At 38.1% G+C, this 19,449-nt stretch overlaps 1 protein-coding gene across 2 annotated transcripts in view; it reads right to left on the reverse strand.

Annotated features, from left to right (window-relative positions):
* The window catches only part of SLC39A12 (solute carrier family 39 member 12), a 71,825-nt gene that overhangs the window by 17,694 nt on the left and 34,682 nt on the right, over positions 1-19,449 (reverse strand). For both annotated transcript variants that reach the window (XM_036843241.1, XM_036843240.1), the window contains 3 exons: positions 14,466-14,532; positions 9,877-10,035; positions 7,639-7,826 (listed from right to left, as the gene is read on the reverse strand). In XM_036843241.1, coding sequence (XP_036699136.1) covers positions 7,639-7,826; positions 9,877-10,035; positions 14,466-14,532 — 414 coding nt within the window. The remainder of the gene's footprint in view (positions 1-7,638; positions 7,827-9,876; positions 10,036-14,465; positions 14,533-19,449) is intronic.

Consider the following 19,449-nt stretch of genomic DNA (forward strand, 5'->3'; position numbering starts at 1 on the left):
TTAATTCACTGTGATGTACACGGAGGGGGCATGGGAATTTCTTTTGCTTTGGCATGAATTGGTAGGCACTTCCTTCTTCTGTACCCAATTCTCTGAGTTACAGCTCCTCCACTATCAGCTTGGATGCTATTAACATACTAGATCCTAGGCAGCTGTGCACTTATCCCCATTCTAGAGACATCTCCAGTCATATCCATCATGATAGCCCCTTGAGATTTCTATGGGCTTGTTGCTATGGAAACAGTTTTGCAGGATTTAAAACGTCAGGAAAAGTGCCTAAAGGTTTGAATCTTGTTTCAGATCCAAAATAAACCTTTCCTTGGCATAATCTACATAATGCTCTTCAAAATGAATTAACTTATTCTTTAAATAATAAATCCTATCGTTAAAAATAAAGTTTCTCTTATCCAAACTGCTGAAAAAAACAGTACTTCCAGGACTGGTCTTTTCCTTCTATTTGAGAGATTTTCGTAAACTTTAGAGATGGTGGCTATGAGAAATCTTCCTGATTTTTTTAGTTCTGGGAATTTTCTTAGAAGGAATTTTCAGTTCTCAGACAGAATGAGAAGCTCCTACATAGCTGCCTCTGTTCCCGAGCACATCTAAACCAAGGTTAGTAGCACAGAGACATATTAGTTTTCTATGGCTGCTGTTAACAAATCACTACTAACCTGGTGGTTTAAAACAACACAAATTTATCTTACAGTTCTGTAGGTCAGAAATTTGACTTGGGTCTCACCAGGCTAAAATCAATGTGTTTGGAACCGAGCAGAACCCTGTGGGCCCCCTCCCCCCAAGTAAAAAGGCCCCTCCATGTCCTCTGCCTCTTGTTTGTAGAAAAGCTGACATCTCCCAGGCCTTCCTGGGTCACAGAAGAGCAGGTTCAAGCAGTTAATGATTAGGATAATAGGGTCACAGACAGTGTCTGATGCCCATTCCTGAGTTGTTTTACAGATACTGTAATTGCCACAAGAGGGAAGAGCTAACTGCATGATGCCCAGAGACTGCAGTCATGACATAAGCTGCTCCATCTTGAGCAGAACTGAATCTATGGCTCGCACAATTCCAAGCACTGGCCTTAAGAGAATGGGATTAACACTATTGCTCATAATAATCTGTATCTTTGTAGGCATCAAAATAATTGTAGCTTTTTCTGCTCCTATATGTAAACGGACCACTGAAGCTGTCAGCCAAGAGATACTTCAAACCCATGTCAATAACTTCAAACCCATGTCAATATCTTCCACACTAAGACCTCGAGGCCCTTTCACAGCATGAAGCAGCTACAGAAGAGGGACCTTCATCCCTAATCCCATAGAAATGGAATGATATCTGAGTGGGGGGGGGGGGGGGGGGGTTTGTAAACAGCTCTTTGCAGGAAACGGCCCACAGCAGGAAACCCCCTTTCTTGTCAACTCAGCAAAGCTACACTGTAACTAACTTTTCAATCAGGCACCCCCATGCTCTACTCATCTCCAGCCCTAGCACACCTATCAGATCTTGTGCTCACACAATACCTTGCCTGACTTGTTGGTTCTTTCTGTAGATCAAAGAAGTAGAAATGAAGAATAAGTAATTAACAGGTGACCAGATCTCTTCCCTTGCTTCCCTTTCAGTAAACTCGTGAACAAACAGTGTGGACAAACTGTGTGAACAAGACAGCACCTAAAGAAAGATCACAAGAAGTCAACCAGCCTGCATGCAGCGGGGAATGGTGACGACTCTGACCCCCATCTCAATGATTACCTGAGATTACCTCCGTTTTTCCCTTTAAAAACTTTCACGGCCAAGCAGATGGTTTTTGGGGCACACTGAGTCAATCATCTCCCCAGATCACCAGCATTCTGATTAAAAGCAATTTTCCTTTCTACCAACAACAACTGCCTCTCGGGTATTGATTTTCCGGCGGCGAGCAGCGAGGCCTGAATTCGGTAACGTATTTTTCCATTTTGGATTCTTTAGGGGAGAATCTGTTTCTTTGCCTTTTCCAGCTTCTAGAGGCTGCCTGCATTCCTTGGCTCCTGGTCCCCTTCCTCCAACTTCAAATTCAGCAATGTCAAATCTCTCTGACCTTTCTGTCATCACATATCTTTGTCTGACCACAGCTGGGGAAGGTTTTCCACTTTTAAGAACTGGTGATTAGATTGAGACCACCCAGATAATCCAGGGTAATCTTCCCATCTCTGGGTTCTAAACCTTAATCACACCTGCATAGTTTCTTTTCATATGTGAGATAACATATTCACAAGCTTCCAAGACTAGGACATGTATATCTTTCAGGGGCTATTATATCTATAAAGAACAAATCTCATGAAATCTTTGTAGCAAATATGGGAGTATGAAAAAGACCACAAACCAATAGATTTGTTATAAATAAGATTGAGGGAAATAAGATAAACAAGATACATGGATATTAACATATTAATCACAGACACTGCTGATTGTATCAGACACTTCTCCTGTAACGTCACTTCAAATACTCTTTCAAAGCCCTACCACTTACTTTCCATATTCTGTGCAAATAGTAAGCAGGAAAGCAGGTGTGACTATATTAACATCAGGCAAAGGAGACTTAGGACAAGGACTTTTACCAGAGATAAAGAGGAATCATTCATGGTGATAAAAGTATCAATTCAATTAAGAAGACGTAGCAGCCCTATATATGCATGCATCTAATATCAGAGTGTCAAATGCATGAAGCAAAATTGATAGAACTAAGAAAGAAATAGGGAAACCTACAAAGTTAGGTCTGTATTCTAACTCCTTCAATCATTCCCTCAATAATTAACAGAACTAGTGGAGAAAAAAATCATTATGGAATTTGAAAATATGAATAACACTATCAACCAGCCTGACTTAATTGACATTCACAGAACCCCTCACCCAACAGCAGTCGCACTCATGTACTTTTCAAGTGCACATGGGGCCATTCACCAGGATACACCATATTCTGGGCCATAAAAAAAGTCTCAGAATATTTCAAAGGGCTAAAATAATACAAAGTATATTCTCTGACTATGCAAGAGTTAAAATAAATAACTAAAAGATATTTTTTAAAGCTATAAATATTGAGAAATTAGGCAACATACTTCCATATAGTACATGGGTCAAATAAGAAAAAATCATGAGGTGTTGTGAATGTTTAAAAACATTTCAAAATGATCATTACTGGAAACAGAACATATTAAAATACATGAGATTCAGCAAAGCAGTGCTTAGAGGGAAATTTACAGCTTTAAATGCTTATACTAGGAAAGGAGAAAACATTTAAAATCAAAGGTACATCGTTCCATCTCATGAAGCCAGAAAATGATCAGAAAATTAAATGCAAAGTGAGTAGAAGGAAGAAATAATAGAAATAAGAGCAGAAACAATAAGCAAAATCATGAAGCAATGGTATATAATCATTGCCAGTTTTTCTGCTTTTAGAATTTGTGCTTCCTGTTCCTGCAAACTTTAGCACCATCAGATCACACAGATCCTTGTTCTTGAGGAGAATACACCAGGGAATGTTTCCACTGAACTTGAAGTTATGTCTACCACCTGGTCACTTGAGCATCTCATGCCAATAGATCAACCAATAGAGAAAAAAGTTATTATGCTGATGGGAACAATTGTCAGTGGTTACCATGAGGAGTAGGGTGATTGCTACACAATGGAGTAAGCAAGGACTGTATCTGGAAACCTGAGAATTCCTTGGAGCCTTTCTTGGTGCCTCCGTGCCTGGTGACAATGGTGAACAGGCAACCACAGGAACTATGGCCTGACAAGGACAAAGCGGATCCCTCAGGGAAGATCTGGGTGTCCCTACCAGGAATGAAATCGAGGTCAGCCAAAGTGCTGCCTGAAGGTGGGGAGAATCAAGATCGTCTGCTGGAAGGACATAGATCATGAATATCAAATAAGACCAGTAGGGTTTAGAGATTGTTTCCACTAACTACGTCATATTAAGTCTTTGTGGAGTTTTTTGCTGTCTACCGCTCTGCAGGGGCTTTGGTATAGATGGAATTCCAAAGTGAAGGAGACCAGGAGCATATTTGAGTGGTGGAAGGGGCCAACTGTTAATGGCCAGCACGTGTGTGCTATTTCATATTCTTTCAGCCCATCTCTCACCCCAGCTACTGCTGCAGAGACCATCTCCAAGAGGGCATTAACTAGTCCTGCACGAAGCCTTGTTTCAGGTCTCTACTACATTCCTCTTTCTCTTGCCCTGGGCTCCTCAGTGTGATGGCATGGGACTGCCAGGGAACTCCCTTGGCACTCAGGCATGTATCACCTGAAATGTGGGAGGTGATGCTTATGGGACCAACGAACAATGGGGACAGAAGCCCCCTCAGTAGGTCCCGTGTTGTGGACGCCCCATGGTGGTATTGAACTTAATAAAAACCCATTGTTTTATTGACTTTTTTTTCCTTCTCTGTTTCACTCCACCTGCCCTTCAGTCCTGTTCCCTGGGATCACCTCCCAAGCTGACTGACTTCACACACGCCTTTGTCTTAGACTCTGCTTTGGGGAAACCCAGTCTAGCACATGGATCTTTATCATAGAGAATGAATTTCCTCTGGCCACCCAGAGCTGCAATCATTCTTAACTTACTTTAGAAACTATTCAGTGGAACTGAGAGGTGGTGTGCTTGGATAAGGCAATACCACTTCGGAGAATTTCAGGCTGGCAGACTTCCCTAGTGAAGACTTTCTGCTTTGTTGGCATCATTATTAATGGCCCCATTTTTGCCCCCAGTTCTTTTCCTTTTAGGAGTTTGAAATAACACACCCAATTTCTCTGAAACAAATAAGCAAAGCAAAAATCTAGCTAATCTTTTCACATTAACCCTGCTCAGAAGATCCCTGGTAGATTTCCAGAATTTGGTAAATAGCCAGTGAATGAAAGTATTCCCCCTTACCCTTTAGTTGCTGTCATTTATTTTCTTTGCTGTTGTACAGAGTCTTGAAACCTTGTTTTCTTCCCTTGAAATGACAAGAAAAGTATTTTCTTTGGCATGGCCCCAGAGTACAACAGTTAAACTTGCCACTATGTGAAAGAGCTGTATTTGTTTAGAAGTTACTCAAAAGGCCGTGAGAGCAGGTGACCTGGATTATAGCAAGTCGCCCCAGGAAACTCAGAGTATTTTCTTTCCTGTCTTTTTGCCAGGACGCCGATTTTTCTTTGGCCAATAGTAATTTGCAATAAGGTCAGGATTTCTTCTAGTTGGAATTTCATAGGATGTCAGCCACATTGTTTTCTTACAAGCAATTCTTTATCCTTACAAGACCGGGAGAAGAAACATTGAGGGGAAAATGATGTCTTTAGCTTAGGGCTCAAATGGTTCTTGATCATCTTTTCAGGTCAATTTTAGGAGACAAAGAGAAAGGACTAACTACGTACATACACACCCATCATACTTGAAGAGAGACTACACTGTGTTAAAACACAAAAGCAACTTCAAAAGAATATAGCAACTGCCCCCAACGAACTCCTAAAGAAAAAAGGAATTAGAAATGCAAAGCTGTTGTGACCACCTAGAGGGGTGGGATAGGGAGGGTGGGAGGGAGGGAGACGCAAGAGAGAAGAGATATGGGGACATATGTATATGTATAACTGATTCACTTTGTTATAAAGCAGAAACTAACCCACCATTGTAAAGCAATTATACTCCAATAAAGATGTTTAAAAAAAAAAAAAAGAAATGCAAAGCTGAAAATCAGGAGGCTCCAGAGTGAACTTAAGGATGGATCTACAGACATTTTAAATAAAAGGTAGCTCACGACATTCAGTGATGAGTGGCCGTGTGCTTTCTAAGTCACACAAGGTGAGAAATCCAGATTTCTCAAACTGGAAGGATGGCGGGATTCTCTAACACTGATTGCAGCTTGGGGACCGGGGTTCAGAGAAGATGGGTAGAATCAGCTGCACCTTTGACTATAGTCACTATCAAGATTAGGGAATTCCCCGAGTATCATAGACAATATGTAAGAACATTTCCAAATATGAAAGTACATTTTGGTGTTTACCTCATATACTTGAATCTCGTGAGAATTAAGAAAGACCACCAAAAAGTCAGAAGCATTTACAGTGGGTTTTTTTTTTTTTTTTTTTGCTGTGCCCTGACAGGCATGGGGGATCTTAGTTCCCTGACCAGGGATTGAACCCATGCCTCCCAACCCAAGCCCCAGCAGTAGAAGCGTGGAGTCCTCACCACTGGACCGCCAGGGAAGTCCCTACAGCTCAGTTTAAGATGGTGGTTTTACTTGAAGAGTCCCCTTCTTGAATTCTGCTTATAGAATGCACTGTTCTGGTTGTATAAGCCCAGGTTCCTGCCTTCCAGATTTTTTCCCTTATGAAACAGTCTCTTTACTTACTTCCAGGACAATCGCTGGTTTCTGCCAAATCACTAGTCAACCCCAATAGTCCTGTTCCACATATGACCTTCAAGATTGTTTATTTTATGTTTCTGCTCCAGGATGCATGTAATCACATGTTTTATTTCTGATCAGATTGGCTTTCTATTGATTTTAAGTCTTAAATATTTCTTTTGTTGGGACTTCCCTGGCGGTCCAGTGGTTAAGACTTCGCCTTCCAACGCAGGGGGCGCAGGTTCGTTCCCTGGTTGGGGAGCTAAGATCCCACATGCCTCGTGGCCAAAAAACCAAACTATAAAACAGAAGCAATACTGTAACAAATTCAATAAAGACTTCTTTTAAAAACTGGGTGATTTTAAAAATATATATTTCTTTTGTTAATTTATGCCATTTTAATTTGCCTTATTCCCGCCCATGAGACAGGAAAATCATTATGACTTTTATCTTAAGACATGTAAGTTGCAGGGGATTCCCTGGTGGTCCAGTGGTTAGGACTTGGCACTTTCACAGCCGGATCCCAGGTTCAATCCCTGGTCGGGAACTAAAATCTCCAAGCCCCATGGCGCAGCCAAAAAAAAAAAAAAGACATGTAAGTTGTAAACAATCTAATAGAAGGTGACCTTAAAAAACTGGTTTATCTTGCAGAGAACAGAACTTAAGAGGCAAAAAAAAAAAATGTGAAATTTCCCAGGTTCAATTCAGATTCTAGGGGATGAAACATGATGACTGAGTTAACCATTAATGTCAGCAAGGACCTCTTCAGGAAAAATATACTGCAATTTTAGAGACTCAATACTATAATAATCTTTCTCATTTCACCAGCATGATAGCGCTTTGGCAACTTAAAGATGGGTTGGTTCATTAAGCCAAAGAGCTCTTTAATTTAATGACAAATTCAGTTGAAATATTTTCTAATGTATAAACAAAACGACTGGCTGTTTAACAGAACTTTTCATTTTTCAGCTGGAAGTATAGGCATCTTTTATAGATGCAAAGCTGGAGCAGAATGAAATGACAATCACTTTTTGACAATTATAGAGGTTTCAATCATTCCACTTAATTTCAGTTAACAGAATGTCAATATTCTCTGAATCTCAAATTACGTTTCTTCTGCCTACCGCTTACTTTCTTGGATTGCACAGAATACTTCCCTACTCTTTTATACTTTTGTCTATATTCTTCTTCTCTTCTCCCCATCGATCCTTCCGTTTTGCCACTTTTTCTCTGTTTTGCATTTTTAGTGTTTGGAAAAACAAAATAGAAAAACCACAAAGCTTACCATTTCCACCAAGGACAAATATAAGAACATCCCAGCAGTAATTGTTAAGATCCAGTTCTGAATACATGGATCTGTGGATACCGAGAGGCCAATATACAGTCCTATGAAGGCAGTTAAAGCACTTATAAAATTCATCAGGATGGCAATCTTAATAGGAAGTCCAGAGCTTAAGAGCACAGCAAAGTCTCCTGAAATTTAAGGGAAAAGAAAATAGAATTATCATTTAACTGATGATGGCTTTATTCAACTCGTGTGCTATTAGTTTGTTTCAAATTTCAGCAACTGGGGCCAATTTTATAAGTAAAATTGAATGATCAGTTAATAAAACACTTTCCTATATTTCTCTAGGATTTAGAGCCTAACTCATTATACTTTAGGAAGTTACATTTCAAGAGTTCTGTTCCTTTTACTGCTCTGGAAGATAGTATATACAGAGAGAACTGTGACATACTCTTTCCTTCCTAATGTCCTGTGACATATTCAACTTAGACAAATGCAAAATAAAGTACTTGCTGCCCTGGGATTTCTAAAGCCTTTTACCTGGAAACTTGCCAGGCAAAATCCCAAGGCAGTAAACATTATATGTGCTTTTCTTTTTTCACTTAGGCAGGAACTGCTATGGAGAAAGAGAAAATGACTTAAGGAGATTTTTAAATCATGGCAAAAGTTGGTTAGGAAAACAGATTTTTCCTTTAGAAAATGTTTTACTGCCTTAATGATTATAGAGAAACGACCTTATTCCCTCTACACTTTTCCTCCAAAAGAAGAATGATCTTGTAATCTGAGAGGCTCTATTTCTTAGTTTTGGGATTGAGAAGAGGCTGAAGTTCAATAAAGAGACATAATGGAAAAGAATATAAAAAAGAATGTCTATATGTGTATAACTGAGTCAGTTTGCTATGCAGCAGAAATTGACACAACATTGTAAATCAACTATACTGCAATAAAAAATTTAAAAAAAGAGACAGCCTTGGGACTCAGTTTCCTAGTTCTCTTGCGTAATTAATACTATGAACAGGTCTTCAGACATTTTTGCTGGCCTGTCGCAGACTGTCACCCACCTCTGTTGGGTTTTATTATAGTAGCTAAAATAGGACCATACAATATGGCCCCCAGACCAGGTATGTCTTAACGGATTCAGGAAGGACCTTGGATAAACTCCTCAGAGAGGAATGGGACAGTGATGATGAGTGACAGGACTTTGGGCAACAGACACAGAACCCAAGAGGTCAGGGGTGGCCCAAGTGGGCAATGTAAATGTGAAAGTGAGATAAGAAAGAGTGACTGCCAAGAGTCCTCTCTCTAGGGCACGCGTGTGCCTGGGACCAGCCTCTCCTCTTTCTGGACCTGTTTCAGAAATGTCTATTCCGTCTCCTCTTGGTTCCTGGGAGGCAGGATTTGAATTACACGGGTTATTAAGATTATCCAGAAAAAGTGTCTTATATGAATCTGATACCATACGCCTGTCATTTCAATGTTACACTTGGCTTTAGACATTTTGTATAAATCAGGTTGATGAAACCATGGTTTGGCTTTAATTTAAATGTTATTTTATCTCATTGGCTTGTTTGCTGACATAATGGATCAAAAGTTCTCCTATTAATGTTTTTCCCACATTTAATATGCAGATTTTAAAGTTTTTGCTGAAGTTCTTTTTTAAAAAATTTAAAGTATTTTTTTATTATGCCAGTATTTTTATTTTTATTTATTTTTAAATTTAATTTTTATTTTGTATTGGGGTATAGTTGATTTACAATGCTGTGTTAGTTTCAGCTGTACAGCAAAGTGGTTCAGTTATACATATACACGCATACATTGTTTTTTAGATTCTTTTCCCATATAGGTTATTACAGAGTATTGAGCAGAGTTCACTGTGCTATATAGTAGGTCCTTGTAGATTATCTATTTTATATATAGTAGTGTGTATATCTTAATCCAACCTCCTAATTTATCCCTTCCCCCCACCTTTAATGACTATCTCCCATATAGAATTCTCCAGAATCCAAAAAGAGTCACTTCTGGATCCAGGAAATATCATAAAGGGGTCTAATTGAATTCTATCTTGAGGTACAGGAATTTTTTTTCTAGTTCTTTGCTTTTGATGGTTTAAATAAATTATGAACAGAAAGTATTCATCTTTCAATCATGTGTTGGAAAAAGAAGCCTAGTAAACCACGGCTAGAAATATAGTATGATTTTCTCAGCAAGCAGGAAGAGTGATTCTACTGTCAGACTTACCCATTTCGTGGGGAATTTCATGACACAAGATAGCAATTGTTGTGGTCACTCCTGACTCTGATGAAGATGAGAAGGCCGCTCCTATGACTAGACCATCTGCAAAATTATGCAGGCTGTCCCCAACCAGGATCATTATTGCTAACAAGCTAATGGTTTTGCCTAAAGAACCAAAAAAAAGGTGTAAGAAGCATGAACAGAGCACTACATAGTTCATGGAATCCTTCAGTTACGACCAACTTTCCCCTCCAGCCTCGACATCCTTAAATTGCACCAGATTAAGTAACTCCACTTTGTCTCAGCTTTCAAAATAGGTCAGGACCGGAGATGCGAATACGGCAACCGATAATGGCACACTTGGATTTATGGTCACCATTTTTCTAATGGGTCTGACTAATTATGAGATAAGGTAGGGCATTCGCTCTTCTGTCCTCCTGTTCAGCTGTGCCAAAAGAAGATAAAAATAACACTGTTAATAACTTTCCAAAATACATTCGATGACCTTTCCACATAATGTCTTTTGTGAAGCATTTTTAAATAATTTAAGACCCTTGGGGCAGAATGCCATTAAAATGGAGTCGATTTTCTGAAACTGTCCCCTGAGTCAGACTGCCCCTCGTGTCGGTCTCCTGGAGTCACCTGTCAACCTCCTGCCACTTTGTGATCGTTCCACTTTCTGGTTGGTGCTAACCACCCTCCCACACTGCCTCCTTCACTCCCCAAATGTGACCACGGCAGAACCGCTTCCATCCCTTCCAATCTCAAAGTTAGCTTTGGAACATTTACTGAATGTTCTGTCTTTCTGACTAGACCAACTAGATGTTGAATGAAATAAAGAGAAGCTGTCTTCATGCGATTCTATTACATTATATACATTACCTGATTAGTAGACAGCCAATGAAATAAACTGGACCATAACGGGTTTAATTAATGAGATAATTAGATCACAGTTGGGTTCAAGTTTTTGACGGACAGCATTTCTGTTTTCAAAAACCTAAAACAGTGTATTAGTATTATGGGTTGGAACCGTTAACAAATACAAAAAGTATTCCAGGGATAACACACATTCTGACAGTGAACTACCTAGGTATACCATTTGATAAGAACAGCCAGTAAAATCAATTGCTGTAGTCTAATTCCTCAGTTGATGTATGCTGTGTGACAGGTGTTAGGAGTTGCTATTGTTACTATTAGAACTGCCCACAATATTCTAATAACTGGACACTCAAAAATAGGAAGAGGTTACCTTCTGGCTTCTGTTACCTGGTCTAAGACTGTGGAGGGACTGTATTGTAATATGGTTTACTGGGGGGATATGATTTGACTTATTTCATAGCCCACACGGTGAAATAAGGAACTTCAGTAAACAGCAGATCTAGCCCAGACTATCAGCCAGGAGATAAATGTATTGCCTGTGTTGGAAAGACGTCCCATGCATTTTACTTCTCGAAATCATGCTTTATTTAGAACCATCACGGTGAGACTCAGTTCTATCGTTCTGGTGGTTTCCTAATTCATTTCATTCTTTAACAAAAATGAGAAGATTTTAGGCAACAGTCATAAAAATACAGAATAAATATCAAAGTATTGAATTCAGAGAGTTCTTATTGGCATTGCCTGGAAGCTCTCTGAGCCTAAAAATGCAAACAGGTCACTCAGCTGTTCCTGCCGATTTTCAGAAGTAAAGCTCTTCTTTGTGGAAATAAAATCAAATAATTTAAAGTAATCCATGTGACAACATTGCAGCATACAAATAAATTGTGATTTCCAATCCATGCCTGTGTGTATGCCTACGTACAGTTTTGATATTAACAGCATATATTTGGATGGAAAACATTTACCCAATTTATACTTTGCCAAGAAACACTGCAGCCTATTTTTGTTGCCTATTATTTTGTTATCTCTGATGATGGGTTTCTAAATGTCAGATCATGACCATGTAACAAGCCACAAGGCAAATATACATATTTGCATATAAACAACAAGGAGCACATTGTGCATGTTGTTTAAGACAATTGAAACATTATTCAGTGGAAGATAAGACAAGTGTTCACTGGCAAATCAATGTACTCATTACAGAACTACCAATAATATTTTACCTTTCCTTCGGTACATGGAAGTCATTCTGAGTTCCACATTTCTGACTTATCAGAGGTTTTCCATGGTAATACCCAGGCTGGATCTTGTATCATGTTGACTTTTGTTTATTTAAATCAGACTGTGGATAGGACTCTCACCTCCTGAGTTCCACCAATGAGGTAATATGAAACAAGTAATCAAATATTTGAAGCTAATTCAATATGTCCCTGGCAAAAAGGGCAGTTGCGTAATCGAATTTGGATTTGTTCACTAATCATTCTGTATGCCAAGATTGATATCTGAAGTAGAAAGATATGAGGTCTACAAAATATTTGAATAAGACCATCATTATTACTTCCACTTCCATTATGACGACCACTCTCTGCTCCTAATTTGACTAGGTGTAGCCTTCTTTATACTTCCTTTCCTCTAAAAACAAATACAAAGAAATGTCTCTGATATACCTTCTAGGTGCCAGGCGTTCTAAAATTTCTCCTGGAACTAAAGATTTAGAAGGAAAAATATCACTACCAATGTCCTGAAAAAAGAATTGGACAGACTACGTAATTACATATTTTGAATCATATAAATAAATTACAGGCGTGAAAACATCGAACACATTCAGAACAGTGATTGTTACCACCTTGTTTGTTCTTATTAGCGTTTATATCCTCAACCACATTGCAAACTAGGGATAAAGACCATTCCTAACTTTATTCCCCAGTGCAATCACAGCGCCTAAAACATGCTCAAACATTTTTTTTAATTCATTTATTTTATTTATTTATTAGTTTTGGCTGCGTTGGGTCTTCGTTGCTGTGTGTGGGCTTTCTCTAGTTGCGGCGAGCGGGCTACTCTTTGTTGCGGTGCATGGGCTTCTCATTGCAGTGGCTTCTCTTGTTGCGGAGCACCGGCTCTAGGTGCGTGGGCTTCGGTAGTTGTGGCTCACGGGCTCTAGAGCTCAGGCTCAGTAGTTGTGGCGCACGGGCCTAGTTGCTCCACGGCATGTGGGATCTTCCTGGACCAGGGCTCGAACCCGTGTCCCCTGCATTGGCAGGTGGGTTCTTAACCACTGCGCCACCCAAGAAGCCCAAACATTTCTTGAATGAATGAAAGAATGTGAAAAAATACAGGGATGCATGCCTGAATAAATGATCACAAGGAAATTGTTGCTGCATTAGCATTTCTTAGTTCCTCAATGCTAGAGTTTAGTAGCTATGTAGTCCTGGGCAGTGACTTACCCTCTCTAATGACTGGTCTCTTCATTTGTGTAATTTGAATATTAATTATTCTTACTTCAGTAAAGTGTAAGAGGATTAAATGAGATAATCCATGTCATGTGTTTAGCATTGTGCCTGGCATATAATAAGTATTCAATAAATACCTCTTTTTCTTCTCAGGTAACTAACTTATTCTGGTAGAATGGGCGTAACTAATCATGACTGCTTAACATTAAACTATTGAGAAGTGTGTTTACAAAAGAGTAATACCAGTGAGAAAAATGGGGCAAGGATTCAGGAGCAACTGATGAAAACCAACACAGACCTTTAAAAAAAAAAAAAGTTCTAAGAACTATTCAGAAGCATGAGCAAAAGGGAATAAAGTCCTAACCAAAATTGGTTAATCAAATTCAGAAATAGGGGGGCTTCCCTGGTGGCGCAGTGGTTGAGAGTCTGCCTGCCAATGCAGGGGACACGGGTTCGAGCCCTGGTCTGGGAAGATCCCACATGCCGCGGAGCAGCTCGGCCCGTGAGCCACAATTACTGAGCCTGCACGTCTGGAGCCTGTGCTCCGCAACAAGAGAGGCTGCGATAGTGAGAGGCCCGTGCACCGCGATGAAGAGTGGCCCCCGCTTGCCACAACTAGAGAAAGCCCTTGCACAGAAACGAAGACCCAACACAGCCAAAAATAAAAATAAATAAATAAATTAATTAATTAATTTTAAAAAATCACACACAAAAAATTCAGAAATTGGGAGAGTCATAGAAAGAAGAAGACTGGATGCAAATTATACAAATAAATGAGTTATAGCATAAGATGTGAATAATGAGATAGCACTGCTTTGAACTCCACCATGTTAACGACAATATCATAAAGGAGATAGACATTTGTGATGAATTATCAGTAGACTGTGATAGAAGACAAAAAAACAGTACTGTCTCCAGACTTCATGGGAAGTAAAAGGCTCAAATCATCATGTAAGCAGGATTTTAAACGAGCCTTGATAACCACGTAAGTATTTACACTAATCGAAGTTTCCAGAGGATCAGTTTTAAGCCATTGGGGAAAACATTATTAAAGAATGAAGTAACACTGATATTAATGTGTAGTAGGTTTCAAAGACTGATAGGAATGAGCCCTTATTAAAAATTTCATTGCAAAAGTTTTAATAATGAAATACATACCCAATATGAAATTTACATGGTTTTCACATATTTATTTCAAAACAGATATAACCTCTTTCTATGGCACTTTCTATATTTAATGTTTGGATTTTTAAAATTGGTACTCACATTTTCTGTTGGGGGCGTTCAGACTGCCTATAGGAATTTCAGCTGCCTGTGCATCTTCTGGGCCTTTCTATTTTAAATTAAAAAATAAAATATGAATGATAAGCAATAGTCATCATTTTATCGAAAAATGAAACATGAAGAGCTATGTTGATTATCAAAAGACATTTTGATCCTCCGGAGTATATTAGAACTTTTCAATTTCATAGACAAACACAGAAGGTAGAGCCAAGAGTCTGCAAGCATGTTTTTCCCACTATCTACATGCCGGTGAAAATACCATTCTTATGTAGCTCAGAGTCTTCCATAGAGAGCTAGAGGCTACTTAGATAGTCTGTAATTCATTATTAAATTATGGAAGTCTTTATGAAACCCAAAAGCCATAGGAAAAAAAAATGATTCTTGATTCTTGACCTCAGTTGGCCCTACTCCTGTACAGTTGACTGTGGATCTAGAATTCTCTTCTGATCTTTAAGTAGATTGTGGAGAAGAAACCATTGCAAACCCAACACTTCATTTCATTCATCATAGCATAAGATGCTGTTTCTGTTGCGTTTCCAGTTAGGAAAAAAACAAAAACAAAAAAAACCTTGCTGACTAAGAAAGGAGATCAACAAACTTACAAAAGAATACAATTTTAAAAGATTTTTCATCCTTTCACATGACAGGAAGGTGAGATTTTGGAATTGACTTCTACAAGTTGAGATGATATGATTTTATTTCAGAGACTGACTCATGGTTCAATTTCAGGAAAGACACTTTCCCTCCCTAGGCCTAAGATTCTTGTTCTGTTGTGTGAAAAGAATACTTCTTATCTGTCTATGGAACATGTCATTTTAGAAGCATATTCCTATCACCCAAAATTGTGGAAACTTTGAGACAAATTTAATGTGAGACATAAGCATCTTTTTTTTAATGTAAACAGAGAAAGTAAACTTAACATTCACACGTTAGAATAACAGCAGTTATTTAAAAGATGTAACGATAGGCTATTTTTGGAGAAGGATGGCTGAGAAGGTAGGATCTGAAGGATACAGGATTAGAAGAGGTAGACAGGCCTCTTGCCTGAAATTGGTGGATCTAGAAACAAAAGAAAAATGTGGGGTTTTTAAAAATTACGTTATATCAAAAGCCTGATTAAGATCAAAAGACTATTAAAAGACAGGAGTTCAGATATTTATTCCAGGAATTTTTTTTTCCCAAAAAGCTATATATTGTCACAGCATGTAAAGGAATTTAGAGGCAAATATCTAAAACTCCTTTGATGACTGGAAAGATTTGTGAGTTCCTCTTCCTTAAAAAATTTCCTTAAAAAACAGGGAATTCAAAATGTATATCTCAGAAATAACTAAAAAAAAAAAAAACAAAAACAAAAACAAAACAGGAAATTGGACCCATCAAACAATCCTAAAAGTTCGTATTATTTCTATTTCTCTTTAGGTTGATCTTGCAGCTTAAATAACAAAAGAAATGGTGAGTATATTATTAGTGAGCTAGAGAAGTCAAATCGTTCTAAACTCATTGAATTAGCATCCGAGATGTGTTTACATCTTGGGGCTCTGGACCCTTCATTCACACAGAAGAAATGAGGTCAGCATTAAAGTGATTTAAAAACTAATCTCATCCTGGAGTTATCTTCTTTCAAACCACATGTGACGTATCTAAACAATAAACACAATAAGGTTTTTGTAAAGAAATATTTTTTGTTCACATCCCTGAGTTAGCTCTAGCTCTGCAATCTACTGCCAGACTTGTATTTTGCCAGGTTAATGTGTCAGGAATAGCTTACTTCTCTCTACTCAGGAATCTACTCTTGAACTGTAACCCCCTCCCCCAAGGCCATGGTTATAGGAGGCACGTTTTCTAACTATGTTATATATTTTCATATTTTTCCGGTCCCTTTATTTTTGACTTTAAGAATTAAAATGGGAATATTGTTTTGAACCTGATTGGAGGTTGTGTTTTGAGAATTCACACGGAAGATTTTTGTTGTGGAAAACTCAGTGTAACAGAAGGCACTTACTATGAGACATCTCCTTGGACAGAATCACTCTCTCCTACATTATGAAATGAACCCTCCACTCTTAGGTCCTCTAACTAATTCCTTGCTCAACATTTATTTGGCCTCACCTAGTCATGACTAAGGATTTCTCAGACTGGAGAAACCTCAAGGTCGGCTGGTTTATGAAAACTTGTAAACAGAGTGATTAAGGATATGTTTATTATGTCAATCTGATCCACATGTGTTTCAAAGAGGTGCAGAGAGCAGTGACTTGAATCTGTGGAAAATGCATTTTACCCTTGAAAACAGCCTTCAGGTGTTTGGCAAAGTTTTCCAAATAGGATTTATCATGATCAAGAACAGGCAAATCAGGAGTGGATTCTATTAATACTTATCTAGCCTACTGATTCTCATCTATTTATCAAGGAACAAAGGAAAGAAGGTAATCAAATCAGTAGAATACTTCAGGTCAGTAACCTACCAACTGGATAGTTGAAGCAGACTTGCCTCTGCCTGACTGGTCACTTAATTCAGTGTTGAATGCAAGATGGTGGGAATGTCCCATATGCCCATTAACCAGTGACATGCCCTGCTGGATGAGGATGGTTTAAAATTAGTGCTGAAGCCAGAAGAACACAGGTGTAGCCTTTGTCAGTACCACAGTTCTATTTAACATTTTGCTTATTGGCCAAAGTGGTGGATGAGGGTACTGGGAGAATTTCATCAGGATAAATACTTGCTAAAATGAATGTTTTAGGGCATGGGACTGCCCTAAAACATCATGCATAGTCTAAATGCTTTAAGAATGCAACCTCAAATTTGGGGTTAGCAGATGCAAACTAATATATATAGTGTGGATAAACAACAAGGTCCTACTGTATAGCACAGGGAACTATATTCAATATCCTGGGATAAACCATAACAGGAAAGAATATGAAAAAGAATACATGTATGTATAACTGAGTCACTTTGCTGTACAGCAGAAATTAATACAACATGGTAAATCAATTATTCTTCAATAAAAAAAAAAGAATGCAAACTCAAAAATTCTAGTCATGATTTACAAAGGCATGAACGGTGGTAATTTTATATTGTCTATTAAATTGTGAGTTCTTTCTGATGGAGATACCAAAAGGATGATCATCAAAACTGTATTGTACCCTATAACTACTAAATGAATATCTCCAGAAAGATATTCACCAATTAAAGTACTTGTAGCTTCTAAAGTATTCACATTCCTTTTCTTTTACACAATATCATGAATCTTAAAATTATGTTCTTAAAACTCATTTTAAGTTCCCTGACAAGTCCAAGGACCATCTGAAAAAAATATAATTTTTGAATGTTCAGAATTTATTTCACTCATTTCCATCTGGTTACATTTCTAATTATTATGCATAAGTTGATATGTTGGCTTTCTGAATTAGTTTTTCCAGTCCATGAATGCTAGTCTATTGTGTATAAATGAGGATCTTATTATTGTCTTTAATGCTTAGTTAGATTAGAACTCCTTTTGTGGAGGTTAAGTTCCTAAATTTTTAGAGAAAGTGGGATTCCTAAGTTTTTAAGACAGCGTTGGGATTGAAACTGTCATTCCTAATTCCTGAATTACTATAGTACCCTAGCTTGGGCCCCAGGCCAAAGAACAACCCTAATTCATTAAAACAGAAAAAATTTCTACAGAATTTTGTTTAAAATCTATCTATTGTGAAAAGTTTCAAATATACAAAAAAGCTAAACGAACTGTGATGTCAACACTCAGATATTCACTCCCTAGATCCTACCATTGACATTTTATTCCACCTAGTTTATCACCCATCTATCTACCATCCTTCTATCCATCCATAAACCACCTTATTTTTGATGCATGAAATAGAATTTTTGAATAAATTTAGGGAGGATAATAAACAAGTGCTGATATTTTAAAAGATAGTAGTCTTTTAAAAGACTCTTAAAAGATAGTATACCAAAATGTTCATTGCAGCTCTATTTACAATAGCCAGGACATGGAAGCAACCTAAGTGTCCATCAACAGATGAATGGATAAAGAAGATGTGGTACATATATACAATGGAATATTACTCAGCCATAAAAAGAAAGGAAATGGAGTTATTTGTAGTGAGGTGGATGGACCTAGAGTCTGTCATACAGAGTGAAGTAAGTCAGAAAGAGAAAAACAAATACCGTATGCTAACGCATATAAATGGAATCTAAAAAAAAAAAAAGGCCATGAAGAACCTAGGGGCAAGATGGGAATAAAGACACAGACACAGACCTACTAGAGAATGGACTTGAGAATACAGGGAGGGGGGAGGGTAAGCTGGGACAAAGTGAGAGAGTGGCATGGACATATACACACTACCAAATGTAAAATAGATAGCTAGTGGGAAGCAGCCCAGAGCACAGGGAGATCAGCTCGGTGCTTTGTGATCACCTAGAGGGGTGGGATAGGGAGGGAGGGAGGGAGGGAGGGAGGGAGGGAGGTGCAAGAGGGAAGAGATATGGAGACATATGTATATGTATAGCTGATTCACTTTGTTATAAAGCAGAAACCAGCACACCATTTTAAAGCAATTATACTCCAATAAAGACGTTTAAAAAAAAATACCAATAGCATCAGTTACTCAAGGAAAATGACTATAACATATATTGCTTCTGCTTATACCTACAATAGCTAATTAATAGAAATTAATAAAGGCTTGTTTTCTGACTAAAAAAAAAAAAAAAGGATAGCAGTGTTTGCTTGTTTAAAAGTCTTTTAAAAGATAGTAGTGTTTGCCCTGAGTACAAGCATTTTATAGTATGTGAATGGGAAGAAAGTCAGGGAATAAGTAGAAAACCATGAAGACTGCAGAATCCCAGGACTTTGTAGGGAAAGTTTACTTTAGTCTCCTGGAGTTTTTTTTTTTTTTTTTTTTACAAGCATTTATGTTTTTAACTATCCCACAAAACTGTTCATCTATTTTCTTATAGGGTAATATAAAA

Source organism: Balaenoptera musculus, chromosome 2 (genome assembly GCF_009873245.2).
Source record: "Balaenoptera musculus isolate JJ_BM4_2016_0621 chromosome 2, mBalMus1.pri.v3, whole genome shotgun sequence".
Lineage (NCBI taxonomy): Eukaryota > Metazoa > Chordata > Mammalia > Artiodactyla > Balaenopteridae > Balaenoptera > Balaenoptera musculus.